The sequence below is a fragment of the Dama dama genome, chromosome 22 (genome assembly GCF_033118175.1).
Source record: "Dama dama isolate Ldn47 chromosome 22, ASM3311817v1, whole genome shotgun sequence".
In the NCBI taxonomy this organism is placed as follows: Eukaryota; Metazoa; Chordata; class Mammalia; order Artiodactyla; family Cervidae; genus Dama; species Dama dama.
The window spans coordinates 9,269,772-9,292,158 of record NC_083702.1 but is presented as its reverse complement, the minus strand read 5'-3'; the positions used below and the strand labels follow the sequence as shown (position 1 = coordinate 9,292,158).

General features: G+C 51.9%; 2 protein-coding genes across 16 annotated transcripts in view; both read left to right on the top strand.

Annotated features, from left to right (window-relative positions):
- Positions 1-5,913, top strand: part of MGAT3 (beta-1,4-mannosyl-glycoprotein 4-beta-N-acetylglucosaminyltransferase) — a 39,242-nt gene extending 33,329 nt beyond the window's left edge. For all 15 annotated transcript variants that reach the window (XM_061124512.1, XM_061124503.1, XM_061124510.1 and 12 more), the window contains one exon: positions 1,189-5,913. In XM_061124512.1, the coding sequence (XP_060980495.1) occupies positions 1,190-2,803 (1,614 nt within the window). In that variant the 5' untranslated portion in view covers position 1,189 and the 3' untranslated portion in view covers positions 2,804-5,913. The remainder of the gene's footprint in view (positions 1-1,188) is intronic.
- Positions 5,914-18,940: 13,027 nt separating this feature from the next.
- On the top strand, positions 18,941-21,775 carry LOC133043555 (mitochondrial ribosome and complex I assembly factor AltMIEF1). The gene is made up of 2 exons (XM_061124496.1): positions 18,941-19,108; positions 21,535-21,775. The coding sequence occupies exon 2, from the start codon at positions 21,563-21,565 to the stop codon at positions 21,773-21,775; it is 213 nt and encodes a 70-aa protein (XP_060980479.1). The 5' UTR covers positions 18,941-19,108; positions 21,535-21,562.
- The last annotated feature ends 612 nt before the right edge of the window (positions 21,776-22,387 follow it).

Genomic DNA, 22,387 nt, shown 5'->3' with positions numbered 1-22,387 from the left:
GCTTTTTAAATACACTGTCTAGGTTTGTCATAGCTTTCCTTCCAAGATGCAAGCATCTTTTAATTTCGGGGTTGCAGTCACCATCCTCTGGATAACTTTTTCTTAATTTTATTTATTAAATATGTTAGAAGTGTTCCCTTGAGACCTGGGAATTTTTTTCAGTGAAAAGGGTTTGTTAATATAGTCACACACACACACACAGATAAAGAGACAGACAGATAGACAGAAGGAGAAAGCATCCTGGACAGTGCAGGGAAGGGACCCGATGTCTGCAACCTACAACCCACTCTCCCCCTCCCTTAGGGCCTGTAAGCCCCCTGGGGCAGGTTCTGCATTGCAGGGTTGAGCTTCTCCCAGGATGCATTCTGTTCCTGGAGTAAAGCCCAGCGATGCAGCTGGTACAGTCATGGTGGGGTGGGCCAGGTGCTGGAACCCACTGCTGTTTTGCCAAAAGTTTTACTTTCCTTTTAGTAAACCTTTTCAAAGGATTCGTTTGAAACCACTCTTGCACACAAATAAAAATTTCAATTTTCTATAGAAGATGATTTAATTTCAACATACAGTCATTAAAAGAAAAGAAATAGAAACAATAGAGAGAAGTAAAAACATATATATCACCACATTGGGCCAACAACCTACATCCAGACTTGACCATCTCTGGGAGGTCCCTGCAGTCTGGAGTCCCAAATGGGAAGGGTCTTGGGCGGTTCACACACCCAATGGGTGATAATCCAAATCGCAGCTTTGAGGGCTCCTGTTTATAATCCCAGGCCACAACCTGATACCATCAGCAGTTTGTGTTAAAAAATGCAGCTCTGGGTTGTCTTTTTTTGTTTTTGTTTTTTAACTTTTACAATGCTGTTTGTTTCACCTTGTGAGTCACAGGATTTCATTAGACCCCAGGGGGTTGGCCAGACCTCCAGGGGCTCAAGAATCCCAAGACCCATTCCCTTTCTTATTTAAAGTGCTGCCTGACTTGCTGTGCTTGCGGGCAGGCAGGGAATCCAGGCAGTGCACAAGCTGGCCAGAGGCCTGCTCTCTTGCTTCTGAAGCCTGAACACGACTTTTTCTACTTTAATTTCCCTGAAGTTGCATTCGCTCCCTCAGGAGAAGAGCCTCAGGCTCCCCTCGCCAGGTTTGCAGACTCCTGACCGCTCTGCTTTCTCTGCTTTCTCCCGTTTCCTGCAGGATGAAGATGAAACGCTACAAGCTATTTCTCATGTTCTGTATGGCCGGCCTGTGTCTCATCTCCTTCCTGCACTTCTTTAAGACCCTGTCCTATGTCACCTTCCCCCGCGAACTGGCCTCTCTCAGCCCTAACCTGGTGTCCAGCTTCTTCTGGAACAATGCCCCGGTCACACCCCAGGCCAGCCCAGAGCCGGGTAGCCCCGACCTGCTGCGGACCCCGCTCTATTCCCACTCACCCCTGCTCCAGCCGCTGTCGCCGAGCAAGGCCACGGAGGAGCTCCACCGGATGGACTTCGTGCTGCCCGAGGACACCACCGAGTACTTCGTCCGCACCAAGGCCGGGGGTGTCTGCTTCAAGCCAGGTACCAAGATGCTGGAGAAGCCCCCATCGGGGCGACCAGAGGAGAAGATGGAGGCGGGCGACGGCGCGTCGTCGTCGTCAGCACGGGGCCCAGGCCGGCAGCTGCTGAGCGCCCGGGAGCGAGCAGGGGGCCGCGGCGGTGCGCGGCGCAAGTGGGTGGAGTGCGTGTGCCTCCCGGGCTGGCACGGGCCGAGTTGTGGCGTGCCCACCGTGGTGCAGTACTCCAACCTGCCCACCAAGGAGCGCCTGGTGCCCCGGGAGGTGCCGCGACGGGTCATCAACGCCATCAACATCAACCACGAGTTCGACTTGCTGGACGTGCGCTTCCACGAGCTGGGCGACGTGGTGGACGCTTTCGTGGTGTGCGAGTCCAACTTCACGGCGTACGGGGAGCCGCGGCCGCTCAAGTTCCGCGAGATGCTGACCAACGGCACCTTCGAGTACATCCGGCACAAGGTGCTGTACGTCTTCCTGGACCACTTCCCGCTGGGCGGGCGGCAGGACGGCTGGATCGCCGACGACTACCTGCGCACCTTCTTGACGCAGGACGGCGTGTCGCGCCTGCGCAACCTGCGGCCGGACGACGTCTTCATCATCGACGACGCCGACGAGATCCCCGCGCGCGACGGCGTGCTATTCCTCAAGCTCTACGACGGCTGGACGGAGCCCTTCGCCTTCCACATGCGCAAGTCGCTGTACGGCTTCTTCTGGAAGCAGCCGGGCACCCTGGAGGTGGTGTCGGGCTGCACGGTGGACATGCTGCAGACGGTGTACGGGCTGGACGGCATCCGCCTGCGCCGCCGCCAGTACTACACCATGCCCAACTTCCGCCAGTACGAGAACCGCACGGGCCACATCCTGGTGCAGTGGTCGCTAGGCAGCCCCCTGCACTTCGCCGGCTGGCACTGCTCCTGGTGCTTCACGCCCGAGGGCATCTACTTCAAGCTGGTGTCAGCCCAGAACGGCGACTTCCCCCGCTGGGGCGACTACGAGGACAAGCGGGACCTCAACTACATCCGGAGCCTGATCCGCACGGGGGGCTGGTTCGACGGCACGCAGCAGGAGTACCCACCGGCCGACCCCAGCGAGCACATGTACGCCCCCAAATACCTGCTGAAGAACTACGACCAGTTCCGCTACCTGCTGGACAACCCCTACCAGGAGCCCAAGAGCACAGCGGCTGGTGGGCGGCGGAACAAGGGTTCAGAGGGAAGGCCACCCGCCAGGGGCAAATTGGATGTGGTTGAAGGCTAAGGCTGCATGATCTTACAGGGCCCGTGGCAGGGTGGGGGTGTGGTGGGGTGTTGGCACCTGCCCCTCCTGTTGTTACCTTTCTGCCTCCTTCTACCCTCTGGGTGGTTCGTCAGAGGACCAGGAGTGGAAGGTGGGGGAGGCTTTCCTACTCAAGGCCCTGTGAATCCAGGGTCAGGCCTGTGAGCTCAGAAAACACCCTTCCTCACCAGGGGAGGAGAGCAGGTGCTACCGCCCCCAGGAGTGCTGCGGCTGGGAGGTACCGGCAGAGAGCGCAGGAGGGTTACAGGGGAGGAGGGGTGGGTGGGCAGGGTGGGGGAGGGAGCCTGCAGGAACGCCCTAGGGCAGCCAAGTGGGGCTCCGCAGTCCCCTCCAGGGAGAAGAGGCCCACCATTTGGCCTCCTGGGGCTTTGGACCCACGGTAGGAAGGGAGAGATGCCAGGAGTTCCCAGGGCTCTGTAAATAGTCGCATTCGGGCCCTGGATGAAGCAGGGACACCAGGGTGGGAGGGAATGAAAAACGGCAGCTGGGAAGAAGCTCCAGTGGGTGCTTTGTAGTGTCCTCAGGAGTGCTGGGCCAGAGGGAGCGGGGACCTCCACCCTCGTCTCACAGGACACACAGCACAGATGGCCCTGTGCCCCTCAGCCCCTCCAGAGAGGACGCAGGCGTGGGGAAGCCTGGCAAGTCTTCTTTTAGGTTCCCAAGCTGGCCTTGACATTTCTTCTTACTTTTTATATCGCTGTCTTGTGGGCTGCCCACCCAGTCCTTGCAAGTTCCAAGAGTCCAGTTCTCAGGCTGGGATGGGACCATCAGCTAGCCTAGTAGGTGAGATGTGGGGGGGTGGGGAGCCTCCTCCCCTGTCACCCCTTCCCACTGGAACCCGCAGCCCCAGCTCTCCACTGCCTCAGGTAGAGTCACCCTTGTGCCCCTTTGGGGGCTGGCTTGGGGCCAGGAAGGGGCCACGAGGCTGCTCTGGGCCCACGAGAGACATTAAGGCCAGTTGTTTGTCATCTCATTCCTTAGTTGCCTCGGGGGAGGGGGCTGTATATGTTAGAGTAGATTCTAAGCTGCTGTAATTAAGACATCCCAAAATACAGTGGTTTCGGCAGACAGAAGCTCGTTTCTAACTTACCTCTCTGGAGGGTGGTGGTCTGGAGGGCAGCTCTGCTCTCCTGCCTCACACCTTCCAACTCTGGATAGAGTGGTTGCTCCAACTCCCACCATCACGTGTGCATCCATGTCCGAGGGAAACAGAGAAAGTGCAACCCTTTCTGTTAAGAGCATGAGCCAGAGATGGCACAGTCACTTCTGATGGCATCTTGCAGGACTCAGTCACTTGGCCACCAGAGCTGCAAGGGAAGCGGGAAAAGTAGTTTTCAGCTGGGCTGCCCCTTTCACCTATTAAAGGAAGGAGGGGAAAAAATGAAGGCGGAGAGGATACTTACGGGGACAAGGGGCGTCTCTGACCCTGAGGGAGGAGGGGAGAGGGCAGAAGTGACTGTCGCAGTGGTGGGACCCTCCTGGCATACTCACAGCTCCTGGATCAGCCCATCCCTGCCCGCCTCACTGTGACCCAGGGCTGGGTCACTGAGAGCATGCAGTGGTGGGCAGGGAAGAGGCGCCCCCTCCCAATGGTCCCCTCGGGTGTTTAGCCAGTGATGCTGGGATGCGGAGCCTGCCTGTGAACGGTACATGTCTGTGTGCGTGTGTGTTTACGGCATGGGTGCATGCTTGGTGTTCGTGTCTGTGTTGGTGTGTCCCTGTACATACATGCCTGTGTGTGGGACGTGGGAGCAGGGCCCAGGCCTCCCCTTGCTGGGACCCGGAGCCTGTGGCCACACCTCCTGCAACTCCCCAAAGTGACTGAGGCAGAAGGGCAACCCGGGGAGCCAGAAAGCCAGGCTAAAAGGGATGTGGGGGTCCGTCTGTCTGTCTGTCTTTCAGTCCAAGGAATGAGAATGCTCTCAACCTGAGGACTGTACCGCTGCGAGCCCATGACCTCCCGGCCTCGTCCCTCCAAGCCTCCAGCCAAGACATTCTCAGCGTGTCTTACTGGGGGGTTTCCTGGGGAACCAGTGTGGTGTGGGGAGCTGGCCACGGAACAGCCTCAGGCAGGCGGGCATGAAGCAGACTGGGGGGCCCCCACTGTCCCTCTGGTTGAGGGGGTGTCCCAAGGGAACCAACCCCTCCCTCGGAGTTAGAGCAGCGCCCCTCCACCCCCTGGCTCCTCTTGGGGCTGAGAAGTGGCTCAAGAGGTCAGGGTGTCCCTGTGGCTCCAGGTCACCCCAGGCCAGGTCCTGCCCACCAGCCACCTCTGCCCACCTCCCGGGGGAGGCATCTCTGGGGACGCGTGCCTGAGCCCCAGCCCAGGGCCTCCCACCTTGACAGCCTCCTCACCCCACACCCCCCACACCTGTGGGGAGATCCCCCCTCCAGGCTGGCAGGGGTCCCTGGCTTCCAGTTCATCAGCTCAGGGGCAAAGGTAGAAAGAGGGAAGGAGCTCAGACGTGCCAGACACCACCTTCCCTCTCGGACAAGGAGGGCCAGGCGTGCTCATGGTCACCCCCCAGTGGAGGCCGGGCCATGGAGAGCGAGCACAGCCGTCCGCACGGTCAGGGGACCGAGGCATGGGGTCGCAGTTTCACTCAGAGTCACATCATACACTGGGAACTTCGGGGACAGGGGAGCCCTGGGCCACTCCCCTCTATGAAGGCAAACCAAACTGTGAAATGGGACGCCAGCACGTGCTGGCCCTGTCGCGTAGCCACCTTCCTTCCTTCCTTGGGAAGCCCCGGCCCTGTGGTCTCCAGACTCATGGAGACCCAGCCCACCCTAGAGGGTTTCCTTAGGGTGTGGTGGTTCCCACAGGCAGGCGTAGGAGAGCTTTGGGGACAAAGGTGACAGGGTGGGGAACTAGGACTTGCCCCAGCAGCAGGTGGGGCCCTGGGAAATGTGTAATTTAAGGACACCGATAATAATATTATTTTTTTTGTAAGGTAAAATCAATATGTACATTCTGAAATCATTTTCTCTGTAAATGGTTGGATTTCATTTCACCCTTAAAGGGATGCTTAAAGGAGAAGATAATATTAATAATAAAAACAGCTACAAAGTCTAAAGGTTGTACTTGAGTGGCCGCTCTGGGGGTGTGTTGGCGCAGGAAGGGGTGTGAGTGGGTGACTCTGGGCTTGCTGGGTTGGTGGGGGGCAGTGAGCCTGCCTGAGGACTTGACAGGCAGTGGGGGGGGGGCATCCCCAGCATCTTCATTTAGGGATGCAGTTACACCCACCCCTCACCCCGACCAAAGGAGCCTCTGACCTCCCACCAGTGGAAACGGGCCTGGAAAGGGGGCGATGACGGGTGGTCCTTCACAGAAGGAGGAAGTGGGTCCGGGCCTGGCCACACCCTCCTGAGGTAGGCAGGGACCCCTTTGGGGCTCTAGATGAAGACCCTGGTGCCTCCAGTGAGAGGGGAGTGATTCTTCCACTACTGTGCGCCTGTCAGGGGTCCTAAGGCCACACACTTAGTGTGTGTGGGGTCAGACCTGAATTAGGGGTACCAACCCTCCAGGGCAGGTGGGGATGGCAGCCTCCAGGGTTGGTCATCTCTCCTATGGAGCTAACCTGGATTTGTGCTGTGATGGTGCCTGGGCCGTGGAACGTGGGGACTTCCTGGAGGCTTATTCCAGGTCTTTTGGATCCTGGCATTGTCCTGGAAGGGGAGCCTCTGGATATTTTCTAACGAGAGTCTCAAAGATGAACTCTGCCTTGGTCCCTCATGGGGTGACTGTGCAGCCTCTGTCTTAGATGGAGAAACTGAGGCTGGGGACAGGAAAGAGGATTGACAGCGGTGTTGGTTGACCAGAGCAGAGGCTCATATCTCCTGAGCACCTGGGAAGTGCCAAGCCCATAACTCACTCCTGGACTCCGAGCCACACCCCAAAGCCCAGGAAGGCGCCCGCAGGTGCAGGATTGAGCAGAAGTGGAAGAGATATAGCCTGAGCACCCAGGAAGTGCCAAGCACTTTATGCCCATAACTGACATCTGGACTCCTAGCCACACACCCCAAAGCCCAGGAAGGCGCCCGCAGGTGCAGACTTGAGCAGGAGTGGGAGAAATGTAGATGCTTCATCTATCTGGAAGACGGCAATGGTGACCCACCCACTACTTAAGGTCAAATTTACAGCCTTTAAATTGTGTCTGATAGTGAATTATCACCATTGTAATCATTCACAAACATTTTTAATGAAATGCCTATTTTGTGCCAAACTCTGGGCTAAGAGAGTTCCCTCCCTGTCACTCCCATTTTATTGATGTGGAAAGTGAGGCTTGGATACATTCAACAAGGCAGGGAAGGGCAGTTTGCCTAACTCCAGAAACTGAGATCTTAACTGCCAAACTTCACTCCATCTCTGAGTCCATTTGGGGAGGAGGAGGAGGGTGGGGGAAGAGGTGGAGAGGATGCCAGTGCCATTGTTCAGACATCATCCAGGCTTCTGACAGCCAGGCCCAGTGCTGGGTCATGGGTTACCGAGAGAGAGGACAGTCCCTGTTCTCAGAGGGACCACAGTCAGTGGAGAATGCAGGGAAGCATGACCTCAGGACAGTGAAGTGATGCTGGCACAGAGTCCCCAGAAGAGTCCCCAGAATCCAGAAATTGGCATCGTGCAGGAACTGGTGTCACTGTCTGCAAGCATCAAGTAAAACACTGCCCCCTCCACTGGATGGCCAGTGGAGGCATTGGGGGCATTGATGGGCTCCATGACCTTGGAGGGGAGACATATATTTTCTTCCACACTCAGTCTCCTCTCTATCAAAATAGCCCATAGGAAGCTTTACTGCATGCAGTGGATAAAATGAAATAAAGAAAAAAGCTTGGCAACCTGGTAAGCTCCATTAGGTTGGAAGAGACCAGAGCAAACGTGATGACTGCAGTCAAGACCCATTGTTAAAATCCTCCCAGTTTGCTTTGCAAGTGGGGGATTTGGCTGTGTGCAGATAAAACCATCCAAATCCCAAAGGCCCATCATCCTAGAGCCCATTGGGAGTCTCCACCCATGTGCCCCAAATCAGGCAACACCCACAGATGTTTTGGATTGAAACAGATCTCTGGTTAAAGCTCAAAGGAGTGAAAGGCCTTGCCCAGGACCAGCATCCTTGACTCTTCATCTGCTGTCCCAGTGAATTCCCAGTGACTCAATTGTAATAGGAAACTAACTCTTTACAATTAATACAGTATTTTAAAAATTATTTATTTGGTTTTGCTGGGTCTTCGTTGCTGCACAGGCTTTTTTCTAGTTGTGGCGAGTGGGGGCTACTCTCTCTCTCTCTCTCTTTTTTTTTTTTAATATTAATATCAGGATAGATCTCCAGAGAAAAAGAATCACAGAACTAGTGATTCACAGAACAGACACATACATATAATACATATAATAAGTGTATAAAAAACACTGAATTGGACATATCAAACGAATCAATTTTATGTTCTGTGATTTATAGCACAATAAAACTATTTTAAAAAGAAAAAATAAAGGGGCATTAAAAAAAAAAATAGATCTCAGTGAGTTGCCACCAAAGTAACCAATATGCCATGCCCAGAAATGAAGCAAGACCAGGAATCCCTGAACATAAGCAAGTGTCAATAACAGCTTTGGCCCTGACAGATTCTGCTAAAATCTGGAGACCTTGAATTTGGATATTGGCAACTTCACAGGGTGTGGGAACAGGATATAGAGGCAAGCGCATGTTCAAGATAAGAAGTCCAATTAAAAGATCCCTACAAAAAGCCACTAATCCAAAATTATAAAACCACAGCATAAGGGTGAAAATGAAATAAACCGTGCTCTGGTACAAAGGGGATGAATTCTTCCCTGGAAGTGCTCAGTCATTCAGTCGTGTCCAACTCTTTGCAGTCCCATGGACTGCAGCCTTCCAGGCCCCTCTGCCCATGGAATTGTCCAGGTAAGAATATTGGAGTGGGTTGCCATTTCCTTCTCCAGGGGATCTTTCTGACCCAGGGATTGAACCCAGGTCTCCTACATTGGCAGGCAGGGGGCTACTCTCTAGTTGCAGTGCAAGGGCTTCTCGTTTCAGCGGCTTCTCTTGTTGCAGTGCTCAGGCTCTAGGGCATTCAGGCTTCAGTAGTTGCGGCAGTGGGCTCAGTAGTTGCAGCTCCTGGCCTGTATAGCACAGGCTCAGCAGCGGGACCAGGGATTGGACCTGTGTCTCCTGCATTGGCAGGGAGATTCTTTACCATTGAGCCACGAGGGAGGGAAGCCCCTCAAATTAATATAGTCTTCTAATAGTCTTTTTTTTTTTTTTTAAACGTGGTTGCTATTTATTGCTGCAACACAAATCACCCTGAAATATAGTAGACAAAACAACAATCTAGTTGCTCCCAGTTCTACAATTCAGGCTGGGTTCAGCTGAACAGTTTTTCTGATCTGCAGTGGGTGGACAGCTGCTATAGAGACATGTCCACCTGCTCAGACCTGACCTGCATTGTTTTGACAAAGGAAGGGATAACACACAAAAGAATGAGCCTGCCAGCCTGTCAGCAGTCACATAGACAGGACTCCCTCAACCTCACAGACCCACTGAAAAGAGGCTCTGAGAAGGACCCATTCCACCCATGAGGTCTGCTGCTGAAAAAAAACCATTGCCTGACTATGATCCCAAGGAAGCGTCACACAAACCCAAATTAAGGGAAAAAACAATCTGGCCTCTCATATACCCTCTTATAGCCTGCAACCTATTCCTGCAGTATTTGCAAGAAAAGCCCAACCCTCCATCAGTAACACAGACCATCATTGAAGCACCTATCCTAGACTCCTGAAAGCTTCCAGAGACAAAACATCAACAGGGACATAATCATTACCGCTGGGGCCTCAACATATGGCCTGGCTGTCTCCATCATCCCACTGGTCAAGGCCAGAGGACTTCCTAGTCAAGTCCAACCCATCAATCCAGTCTCATGAGCTGAATTGCTTTAGCCACTAAGCTACGGGGGTGATTTGTTACACAGCCTAACTGTGGCCCTACATAACTGATACAGTTTGCTTTCAATGAATGATAGAAAATCCAACCCAAACTAGAAAAGCAGAGGAGTTTACTGGTTTGCTGGCAATAAAGGTCAGTGATGGTAAAGGCTTCAGATGCAGCTTCAGGCAGAGTTCAGTGTCACACTGTCATCCAGCTCTCTCTGTGGCTCAGCCCAGCTCCACATCCCAACCGGTGTCCTCATTCTCAGACGGTTTTACCCCTCATGCCTGTAAGATGGCTGCAGCAGCTCCAGGGCTCACACCATCTCATCTTGTGTACTCAGCACAGAAGAAATAGAGCTCCTAAAAGTCCTGGGTCTGGATCTCACTGACTTGGATGAGGTCATGTGATCATGGCTTGATCACTGAGAGTGGACAGGGGTTGACATATACTGATTGGCTTAGATCAACCAGAGCCCATTCTACATTGACTGAAAAGGAGGGGAGATGCTATCCCAAACTGGGGGCAAAGATGTCACCATTGGTACAATCTCAGCTGCCTCCATCAAGCCTTTCATCAGCCCTTGGTCAACCTGCTCTCCTGGATCATCTGTGAGATGAGGATCTTCATAGAACGTGCTTCTGCAGTGAGTGTGAGGGTGCTCAGAGCTTGGGACTGAGCCTGGAGCATGATGAGAGCTTAGTAAATGCGAGTTATTACCATTATGACCATGTCTTCTCCCTGCAGTTCCTCATGTGGTGCACTTGACACATGGACCATGCATCCCTTCTCAACACTCCTTCCCTTAGCCTCAGTGCATTTCTCTTCCTCCTCCTTGTCATTCCTTCTTGGTTGCCTTTCTGGGCCCCTTTTACCCCATAGGGCTTCCCTGGTGGCTCAGATGGTAAAGAATCTGCCTGCAATGCAGGAGACCAAGGTTCGATGCCTGGGTCAGGAAGATCCCCTGGAGAAGGGAATGGAAGTCCACTCAAGTATTCTTGCCCGGAGAATCCCATGGACAGAGAAGCCTGGTGGGGTACAGTGCATGGGGTCGCAAAGAGTTGGACGCAACTGAGTGACTAACAATTTACCCCATACAGCCCTTCAATAAGGGGTCTCTCTGGGGCTTGGTCCTGGGCCCACAGCTCTGCTTACAGTTCATGATTCTTATCAAGGTGGGATCGAAGGATTTTCCTGGTGGATACAGTGAATAAGAATCCACCTGCCAATGCAGGGGATACAGGTTTGATCTCTGGTCCGAGAAGATTTCACTTGCAGCGGGGCAACCAAGCACATGTGCCACAACTACTGAGCTCGAGTGTTGCAACTACTGAAGCCTGTGCATCTGGAGCCCATGCCATCAAGAGAAGCCACCAAGGTGAGGGGCCTGGGCACTGCAACGGAGAGTAGCCCCTCCTCTCTGCAGCTAAAGAGGGCCCGTGCACAAGACCCAGCGCAGCCACAAATAAAGTAATCAATTAATCTAAAAATAAAGGTGGGATCAGATAAATCTCTCCAGGGAGTCCTCTCTGTGAGCACCCTATTCATGGATCCCACCGGGGTTGAGTGTCACAGTCGCCTCAAATACCGAGGAGCCAAATGGAACTCAGTTTCCCCGAAGGCTCTTCTTTCAGTATGTTCCATCCTGTTGATGATGCGTCATCTTCCCAATCACAACAGCTGGAAATCTGAGAGTCATCCTTGAAAATTCCCTAATAGTAGCTACCATTACTGATCACCTACTGTTTACCAGGGTTATGATTCAACCACCCAGGGTCCAAATTCCGGATTCCAACTTGCAAATCACATGGCCCTAGATGTGTTCATCTCAGCATTTGTAAAGTGGGGATGACAACTCCAACCTCAAAGCCTTGGCTGGGTATGGGTAATAAACAAGGCCTGTGAAGCAGTGGGCACAGAGCTGGGCACCCAGTAGTCAGTGCTACCTGCAGTGGACATCTGCACCTGCTCTTCTCAGCATCTCCTAGTGGGTACACCCAGCTTCCGAGGTGGCCCTGCATGGCTAAGCCAATGCATACATCCATGGCCTGGTCAGGGCAATGGCTTCAGGGATGGACAAGTAGCCCAATTCAGGCTTAGTGATACAGAATAAATTGCTGGAAGCTCCTAGAAAAGAAGTTCTTGAGAGTACTTCCCTAATGGTCCAGTGGCTGAGACTCCACACTCCCAACACAGGAGGTCCAGGTTCGATCCCTGGTCAAAGAACCACATGCCACAACTAAATCCCACGTGCCCCAACCGAGAATCCACACGCCACAACTAAAGATCACACACGCCGAAATGAAGATCGAAGATTCTGCATGCCACAACTAAGACCTGGTGAGATCAAATAAATAAATATTAACAAAAAGAGTTCTTGGGAATTCCCTGGCAGTCCAGTGGTTAGGACTCCCTGCTTTCACTGCCGACGGCCTGGGCTCAATTCCTGGTCAGAGAACTAAGATCCTGCAAACTGCACGGAGCAGCCAAAAAAAAAAAAAAAAAAAATTCTTTTCTTTAAGAAGAATAAAAAAGAACCTCTTTTTCACCCACTACCAGAAATAATACAGGGGTGTGTGTGGAGCGTATAGCTTATAGCACTGGGTGCTATATGGAGCCTCTGCTAAAACCCATAGCCAGGGACTTCCCTGGTGGTCCATTGGCTGAGACTTTGTACACCCAATCCAGGCGTCCCCGGGTCGATCCCTGGTCAGGGAAGTAGATCCCACATGCTGCAACTAAGACCTGGTACAGCCAAATTAAAAAGGAAAAAAAAAAAACAAAAAAACCCACAGCCAGGATTTCTCAACTATGTGTGCCAGTAAATTCCCTTTTGTTAAAGATACCTTGGGGCTTCCCTGGTGGTCCTGTGGTTAAGAAACTGCCTTGCAAGGGACACTGGTTCAGTCCCAGGTCCATGAAGATCCCACATGCCTGGAGGAACGAAGCCCGGGCACCACAAGCACTGAGTCCTCGAGTTGCAACTCCTGAAGCCCTCACCCTAGAGCCTCTGATCCACGACAGCAGCCACCTGGCCCCCAGGTCTCTGCTGTGTCCACACCAGGCCCTTTGGGTATATGATCGCTCCCGTAATCCGAACAGTATTTGGGAAGGGTTTCCTCCCACATTCCAGTCTATGAGATCGGAGGTGGGGAGCCTAGGATTTCGGGACGTTAAGGGTAGAATTGCTGAAAGGCTGGGAACCGCTTCCAGCCGGATTAAGGACCAGGGCTCTACCAGCCTTCTCGTGGCGCAGCGCTGCCCCCTAGTGGGAGAGCCAGCACCCGCCTCGCTTGCTCCCCTCTTTGCTTCCTCTTCCTTCTCGCTGGACACCACCCAGGATGTGAGCCAGATGATACAAAAACAGGCCACAGAATGGAAAAGCAAATGTATAAAAATTAAGAGTTGTGGGAAATGATAAAAGAAAACCAATCTCAGGAAGTAACACAACATGATGAAGGCGATGCTGGGGGCATATCAGCGTGCTGAAAGCACAGCGGGGTAGGAGGTGGGGGGTGGGAGGAAGAGAACCTTCTCTCCCCTTTTACAGAGGAAGTGAAGTTTCCAGACCTTGTGCCAGAGGTGCTGGAGCTCCGAGAGAAACATGAACAGAGGACATACCTCTGGAGCATCTCTCCTGTTTACGCAGAGGGGCTGGGCCTCACTTTTGGGTCTCCAGTGGTCTGCCCCAGGCCTGGCCACACTCACTCAATCCTCGATGAATTGTACTGACCTGGGCACATAGTAAGTCACCCTTCTTTGAGTGACTGGTCTCCCTGGCCTCTAACGTGTGGTAGTAATAATAGTAGTAAACATTGGGAGGCAGTACCCTGACCCAGAAGTCCGCAAATGTGAAGTTGTCACTACGTTCTGAGATGGGGTCCACAAATATGCACAGAAATTTGATATATGATAAAAGTGGCATTGAGGAAAAGAAGTATTGTTTCATAAATATCAGATAGTTGTTTCGAAAAAAGATTAATTACAATCCCTCCCTCACTCCTTATAACAAAATGAATTCACCACAGACATAAGATTTTTAACAAGTACAATTTGGCCAGTCTTTTCTGTCTCCGAGTGGCTGTACAGTTGGGGGGGTGTCAGTGGAGCTGAATAAACTCTCAGGTCTAACATCTGTGACAGCTGCCATTGATTCATTTCACCCTGACTCTCAGCCCAATGACCCTCAGCCCTCCACACCCACCTGCTTCCTGTAATACTTTGCCCTTGACTGGAATAATCTTAGCTCCCATCCCTTCAACTCTAGCTGCCCCACCATGGCTGGATTTTCTCCTGGGACTCCCAGTGGGTGGGTGTGGGAGCCCTGCAGGTCCGAGCACCCCCAAGAGTCCACCTTGGCTCCCAGGCTGTACCAAGAATTTCGGCTTCAGTTCCTTTCCTGAGCTGTGGAGGTTATTTACCTTGGACTTGAGCACAGCTGTGCTGTTTTGGTTTCCTCATTCTATATTTTAAGGTTTGGTGCTTTGTGATTACAGCTGGGAAGATACGTCAGAGAGGGTACCCATCCTGACTCCGGTGGGCAATCATGCTTTCTTTCCGAGTCCCTTTCCTTCCCATCTCGGATGAGAAAGCCTTGCGAGGCTTTGGCAGACTCGGCAGGATACCGGAGCCCAATGGGTCATGTCGATGAATGAACACCCATGGAGAAGACGACAGGGAGCAGTGGGGATCAGGGTGAGGGGGGAGCTCAAACTCTTAGTCCAGTGCTTCCAGGTCTTCTAAACATTTAAGCCGAACTGGAAAGCTGTCTTTTATATTTGGCTGTATCTTACAAAGCTTGATGTGAAGCAAGAACACGTCTTGGTCCAGCCCAGTATGGGGACTTCCAGTTTGCCCCTTGAGGAGGTGGAAGCTACATTTTTGTTCAATCGCTAAGTCGTGAAGCTGTAGTCGTGGAAGTTATAGTCAGCCTGAATGGTGCCTCATCTGTAAAATGGGTACACTGAGAGAATTCCCTTGTGATCCAGCGGTTAAGAATCTGCCTTCCAACACAAGAGGCACAGGTTCCATCCCTGGTTGGGGAACTAAGATCCCACCTGCTGCAGGGCAACTCGAGTCACATCACCCCGAGTGATGAAAGATCCCATACGACGCAACTAAGACCCAAGGCAGTCAAACAAATAAATATTTTTAAAATTGTGGTATATTCATATAATGGAATATTATCCAGCAGTAAAATGGAATAAACTGATATGACAACATGGATTAAGCTTAAAATAATAATAAAAAAAATGGGTACACCAGTACACAGCCCTGGCAGGCTATAGTAGTCAATCCATGGGGATGAAGGATGTAAAGGGAAACCACCTACCATTCCCCAAGCAATTGCTCTGGCCTGGTCACTGTACTCAGTCTCCCTGTCTTTCTCCTAAGTCTGGAAACTCCCCGAGGTGCACAAGTGGAAAGTGGGGAGCTGGGATCTGGGCTCTGAGCCCACACATCTGCCCTCAGCCCCTTCCTGTTGCCTGCCAAAGAGAGGTATTCAGTGAACAAGCTTACAGTCCCTTTGCCCATTTCAACACCACCTGGCACAATGTGGGCAGCAAAGATTTCACAGGAGAGTGGGGGAAACACCTGTCCAGGGATATCAGGTTCTAGTCTAGTAAATATAGAATCGATGACATCTGAAGATAGCAAACCCCATGAGGATAGAGTTGGCTCTCAGAGAATGATTTCCAGGTCCCCAGTTGCTTGTATCATGGAGTCCTCATTGATCCGGTTATAGCCAACGTCTCTATCATCCCGGGTAATAAGAGCATCTACATTTTCACTACACCCTGAGTCTCGCTTGGTAGGCTGGGGAGGGTTGGTGGGCTGGGTTGAGCTTTCTGTCTTGTTGCTCAGTTGCTAAGGCACATCCAGCTTTCTGTGACCCCAAAGATTGTAGCATGCCAGGATTCCCTGTCCTTCACTATCTCTTTGATCTGAAGAGCAAGAAGAGTCTGGGGGAGCTGATCTGAAGGGCAGATGCCTAAGGGGGCTTCCTCTTTCCCTCCTCAAAATAATGTTATCTAGAACAGGAGGGTCAGGGGAGACATAAAAGTTCCCTTGGTCTTCCAGCTGGGAATGTCACCAATTAAGACTTATGTGGGTCACAAAATTATTTCCTTAAAGAGCAAAGTAGGGCAGCCTTGAAGACTTGGAAGAATACACATTTTGGAGTCAGACAGACCTGGGCTCCGCTGTGGGCCTCTCAGCTGCCTGGCCCAGTGTCTTAGGGAAATGCCTGAACATTTCTCTGCTTTGCTTATCATCACCAGGACAGTCATGCTGAGTCAGCATGGACGTTGGGATTAGACACAACATTTGTAAAGTATCGAGCCAGGTGTCCTGGCACACAACAGGTGCTTCATAAAGGCACATGTAGGATCTGCTGCCATTTCAGTGTTTTTCCCACACCAATCCAGCCCTCGAGGAATGATGCCTAAGATCCCAGATGCCACACACATTATTACGCCTAAATCTTAGCCTCCTCAAGGCCCCTATCTGGGTCCCTCCCTTTCCTAGATGTTCCAGGGGTCCACGGTCTCCCCAGTATTGATGGGGCTCCCTCTGTCATGGGAGATCTTCTTTTACCTGAGTGGAGACTCTAGACCCCAGAAAACTGCCTTCTTTTAGAATCACAGAAAGCCTGGACGATGCTCTTGAATAGGTTGGAGCAGGGGAAGGACCAGGGCATTACTCAGTCAGGACCCCAAAGCCGTGGTTGACTCTCTGTCTCACTCCCCCATCAGCGAACTGTGGCCCTACCTCCCAATACCTCCTGGATCTGGCCACTCCCCCCCACACTGCTGCCCCCTGGTCTGAGCCCCTGTCCTCTCTCCCCTGGGGTTTTGCAGCAGCCTCTTAACCAGTCGCCCTGCTTTAGCCCTTTAGCTTTCCATTAGTCTCCAGTCAGGCTGATCCTGTGAAAATGGAAGTCAGGGACCCCTTTTGCAAAGATGACACCAAAAGTGAAGAAGAAAGCCCCTGCCCTCCCAGAGCTGACTTCAAAATAGACTTTGAAGGTCAGGAAGGCAGTGCTGAAATGCATCCAAAGACACACACACACAAGAGAAGACCCACATGTCACCCACCTTCCAGAGGACCGAGACACCATGGCTCCAACAGCAGCCTAAATATTCTCAGAAGTGCACCCCCAGGAGAACCAAGCTTGACCACTATGCCAGCACCACGTTCCCCCGGCCACTGGATCCACCGTGAAAGAAACAGAAGACAGCACCACACTCACGTTCTTTGTGGAGGTCAAGGCCATCAACACAGGTATCAGACAGGCTGGGAAGATGCTTTTATGACATCACCTAGACAGGCCAACACCCTGATGGGGGCTGCTGGAGAGAAGAAGTCATATAGGTTTGACTGGCCCCGTAATGCTTTGGGTGGTGCCAACAAATTGTATCATCTAAACTAAATCCAGTTGGCTAATTCTAAGTACAACTTTTGTTTTTTTAACCACAGACAAACTAATGGATATCAGATCCCATCACTACTTTACTCCAAATCCTCTGGTGGCTTCTGTCTCAGATGGTCTCCTCTCCCCCGCCCCTGATAAGGACCTCCTGTCTTGCCTCTTCTCCACCTCTTGCTCACTCTATTCCCCCAGGCCCTGGCCTCCTCCCTGCCTGCTCCTAGGATAGACTAAGGGCCCACCTGAGGGCCAATACCTGGAATGCCCTTCCTGCAGGTCCTACTCAGGTCCTCTTATCAGACAGGCTTTCCAGCAACATTCCAGGTATAAAAGCATCTCCTTTCTCTCCATCCTCCTGCATTATTTTTCCTCCCAATTCTTATCACTTCCTTTTACATCTGTCCCCATGGGAAGATGAGGACTTGATCTCATCTCATCTGCTATTCCTGTGGCAGTGCATGGCACATTGTTGTTGTTTATTCACTCAGTATGTCTGACTCTTTGAGACCCCATGGACTTCCCTGTCCTTCACAATCTCCTGGAGTTTACTCAAACTCATGTCCATTGAGTCAGTGATGCCATCCAACCATCTCATCCTCTGTTGCTTCTTCGCCTCCTGACCTCAATCTTTCCCAGCATCAGGGTCTTTTCCAGTGAGTCAGTTCTTTGCATGAGGTGGCCAAAGTACTGGAGCTTCAGCTTCAGCATCCGTCCTTCCAATGAATATTCAGGGTTGATTTTCTTTAGGATTGACATTAGAGACCCCAAACAAAGATTTGCGCAAGAATAATTGGATGGGTGGGCAACCACTCTGTGGTTGCCCACCCCTTCCTGCTAGATGGCTGACAGATTCCATAAGGACACGGCTCCTGCCCTCAAATCTGATGACAGACAAAGAGTAATGAAGAAATTAAAAAACAGTGCCTAGCAAATAACAGGCTCCAATAAACATGTTTCTGGACTTGCCTGGTGGTCCAGTGGCTAAGATTCTGCATTCCCAAAGCAGGGGGCCCAGGTTCTATTCCTGGTCAGGGAATTAGATCCCACAAGTCACAACTAAGAGTTCGCATGCCACAACAAAGATCCTGAGAGCCCCAACTAATACCCAGATTAGTCAAATAAATATTTAAAAAAAAAACAAAAAACAAAAAAACCCTAAACAACACATTTCCTTGAAGGAGTGAAGCCCTAACTGGGATGTGCAAACAGTTCTGTGGGACCCAAAAGAGACACCTAGGTGTGTTGGATGAGGGGCGCGGAATGAGCTGGAGAAGACTTCTAGAGGGGATGTTTGAGGAGGACCTTGAACAGTAGGTCTTTGACAGTCGAGCGGTAACAGCATGGAAGGATAAAATGAGAGCAATCTGGAAGAGCTTTAAAAGCCACGATAGGGAACATTGTTAGTGCTAAACCTCCCCAGGGACCCTCCACGGCTCCAGCCGGAGATCAGCAAACAGTGTTGAGGCCTGACAGGTTACAGAGCTGAAAGCAGGTTGGGGGACCACCCCGCACAACGGCTGATCCCCGCTTTCCCCCTCTCTCCCACTAGATCACTCGTCCGCCGCCCTCTGGGGCCCTCTGGGCGGGGTCCAAATGGCCTGGCCAGGCCCATCCTTAGGTGACGTCACGTACAGAGGCGGGACTCAGGACTATAGGGCGGGGCCCCGCGAGGGGGCGGGGCCCGACGTGGCTCCTGGCCCCACCCCGAGAGAGGCCTAGGCAGGGGAGACCGGAAGTCCTCCCGCCACCGTCGGCCTCCTGGATCCCTTCGGTTCCTCCTCTCAGCTCCGGGCGCAAGGTCGTGGCCCGGAAGTAAAGGGGCCATGTTGGTGGGTGACCCCAGGAGAGGTACCGGGCGAGAGGCGAATCTCGAGTAGAGGAAGTGCGCGCGGTCCTCAGGTGAGTGAGGGGAGGAGTGAAGGCCGGGGTTGGGGGTTCGCCACGCCTTCTCTCAGGGTCACTGTTTGAGTCCCCAGCCCGGCCGGGGCCCACACTATCGGCCTGACCACCGGGGGTCTCGCCCCAGCCTGCCCTGGGTTTCCCCCTGGAGGCCGCTCCGGGGCCCCGCCCCAACCTCCGGAGCTCTCCCGGGGCCCCAGAGCCGACCTGCCCCAGCCTCAGGGTCTCTCCACCCCGGTTCGGTGCGATGCCCCCCAGGTAGGGGGAGGACCTGGGGACCCTCCAGGGCCCAGCCGCCCATTCGCCGGTCGACCTTGTAACAGCTCTTGCATGCCAGTCGCCTCCTACTTCGTAAAACACTTTTCTGTTAATTTCTGGATTCATCTGTCCCACTCAGGGAGACCCTTGGCGCCGAGGGGCGCTCTTCTGCAGTTGAGGGTAAAGGGACGGGGACGGTGGCTTGCTCACGCTCGCGCAGCAAGGCCGGAAGCTGACGGTAGCTGACTTTGGGCCCAAAGTCCAGACCTTTTTTACCAGTCAGCTACCTCTCCCATTCAGTCTCATTTCTTTATTTCAGAAAGAGGAGTGATCATTTTTTCCACACAGGGACGTTGTGAGCGTCCTTCGTTTATTTTTTGAGCCCTCGGTATGTGCCAGGCGCTGAACTGGGAAAGTTTGTACAGCACCTAGAAGTGCTGTATGCGTGGTACGATCCCAGCAAACGGTAGTTTTCATTCCACAGGCAGGCAGAGTGGGGTCGGAAGTGCACCCCCCTTTACAGCCCTGCCTGTGGGTGAGTTCCTTCTCTCTGGGAGCATCAGTTTCCTCCACTTAAAATGGGGATACTGGTGACACTAGAATTGTTGATGGAATGAGATGTCATGTGGGACCTGCTTGGCCAGTACTTGGCGAGTAAACACTCAATAAACATTAACCATTGTTGTTATGAACCCTGTCCACTTCATAAGTTCCTCAGTTTAAATGTGATAATGGATGACAAAGCAATTTACAAATGGTAATACTCCGTGGTTCTGTAAGGGTTTATTGTTACTGAAGGTAGATGATGGTGGTTTATGTGTAACTAAATCTGATACTTATTGAGCACTTACAAACACACAAGGGGAGGTAGCATTAATCATAGCTGCCCCAATAGATGGCTTGGCATATGCTGAGTGCTATTCTAACCACGTTTAATCCTCATACTAACCATATGGAAAATACAGTTTTAATCCTCATTTTACAAATGAGGAACTAAGGTAAGCCCAGAGAGGTTAAGAAACTTGCCCAGGGTAATCAGCTTTCTAAGTGTTGGTGCTAGGATTCAAGTATGACTGAGGCCCCTTGTGGTGAAGTTATATTAATGCGTGCTTCTTCCCTGGTGGTTCAGATGGTAAAGAATCTGCCTGCACTGCAGGAGACCTGGGTTCAACCCCTGGGTCCGGAAGATCCCCTGGAGGAAGAAATGGCAACCCACTCCAGTTGCCTAGAGAATGCCATGGACAGAGGAGCCTGGCAGGCTACAGTCCATGGGGTGACAAAGAGATGGACATGACTGAGCAACTAATACTTTCACTTTCTTTCACTTTACATGGGATGTCTCAGGCAAGTTTCAAAATAACCCTGTGGGGTAAATACTATTAGCCTAAAACTACATAGCAGTATATAAATGTAGATAGCGTTATCTCTATTTTACAAGAGAGGAAACTGATGCTCAGAGCGGTTATGTACTTTGCCCAAAATGGTATGGCAGGTAAGTGGCAGAGCCCAGATTCAAGCCCAGGTAGTCCAGCTTCCAGTCCCTGACCTTTCAGTGTAACTGGTAGTTTCCCAGGAGGAGTCTGTAGGCTGGGATCTAGTCCTGGCCCTGCCACTAAGTCACAGTGTGACCTTGAAGGGGTCTCTGAGACCTGGATTAAGAACTACAGAATTACTGGTGACTCAGATGGTAAAGAATCTGCCTGCAACACGGGAGACCTGGGTTCAATCCCTGGGTCAAGAAGATCCCCTGGAGAAGGGAATGGCTACCCACGCCAGTATTCTTGCCTGGAGAATCCCATGGATAGAGGAGCCTGGCGGGCTACAGGCCACGGGTTTGCAGAAGCAGACACGACTGAGCAACTAACACTTTCACATTTCACTTTCATAGGCCCTTCTGGCCTTACCTGGTTGCTCAGCGGTAAAGAATCCACCTGCCAATGCAGGAAATGTGGGTTCGATCCCTGGGTGGGGAAGATCCCCTTGGAGAAGGAAATGGCAACCCACTGCAGTTTTCTTGCTTGGAGAATCCCATGGACTGAGGAGCCTGGCAGGCTACAGCCCAAAGGGTCACAAAGAGTCGGACACAACTGAGCGACTGAACAACAGTGTAGTCCCCTTCTATCATTAATTCTGATTCTAGGCTTCTCTTTTTTCCCTCCTGTGTATAGCTTGACGCCCAGCCCCTGTCAGTCCCCCATGGCCTCATGGAGCCGAGAGGCGGTGCTGAGTCTCTACCGGGCTCTGCTTCGCCAAGGCCGACAGCTTCGCTACACTGATCGAGACTTCTACCTTGCCTCCATCCGCCGTGAGTTCCGGAAAAATCAGAAACTGGAGGATCCTGAGGCCCGGGAGAAGCAGCTGGAAAAGGGCCTGGTCTTCCTCCACAGCAAGCTAGGAGGGATCATTTAGGATCCTCTCCTTTCCCCTCCCATCCTAATTTCAAGGGAAAGTGGACACAGGTGCCTTCCAGAGACACGCCTGCCTCTCTCCCACCTCCACCTCACAGATGCATTAAGAAGCCTCAGGTAGGTAGGCCTGTGTTCCTGTAGGTTTCATTTTTTCTGATACAAAGGATAAGGAAAGGAAGAATCTTTCCTTTTAGTGGCCAAAGTTCTTTAGGCATACTGAAGGAAATACCAACATAAATAACAGAATGTTTCCTTATAAAATGTTCCCAGTTAAAAAGGCCCTAGTTTCAAGTCCTACTAGGAGACCATTTTTCTTCATAAAACATTTACTGTATGAAAATGCTAGAAAAATTACTGGTTAAAACTTAGATCTTGTTCCAGCTGGCTCATTCTTCAGTGGATTCAGTTCTCTTGAGGGTTAGATCATGTTCCCCCAAACATAACTATGTGGTTTAGTCACTAAATCCAGTCCTACTCTTTGTGACCCCATGGACTATAGCCCACCAGACTCCTCTGTTCATGGAATTCTCCAGGCAAGAATACTGGAGTGGGTTGCCATTTCTTTCTCCAGGGGATCTTCCCAACCTGGGGATTGAACCCAGGTCTCCCACAC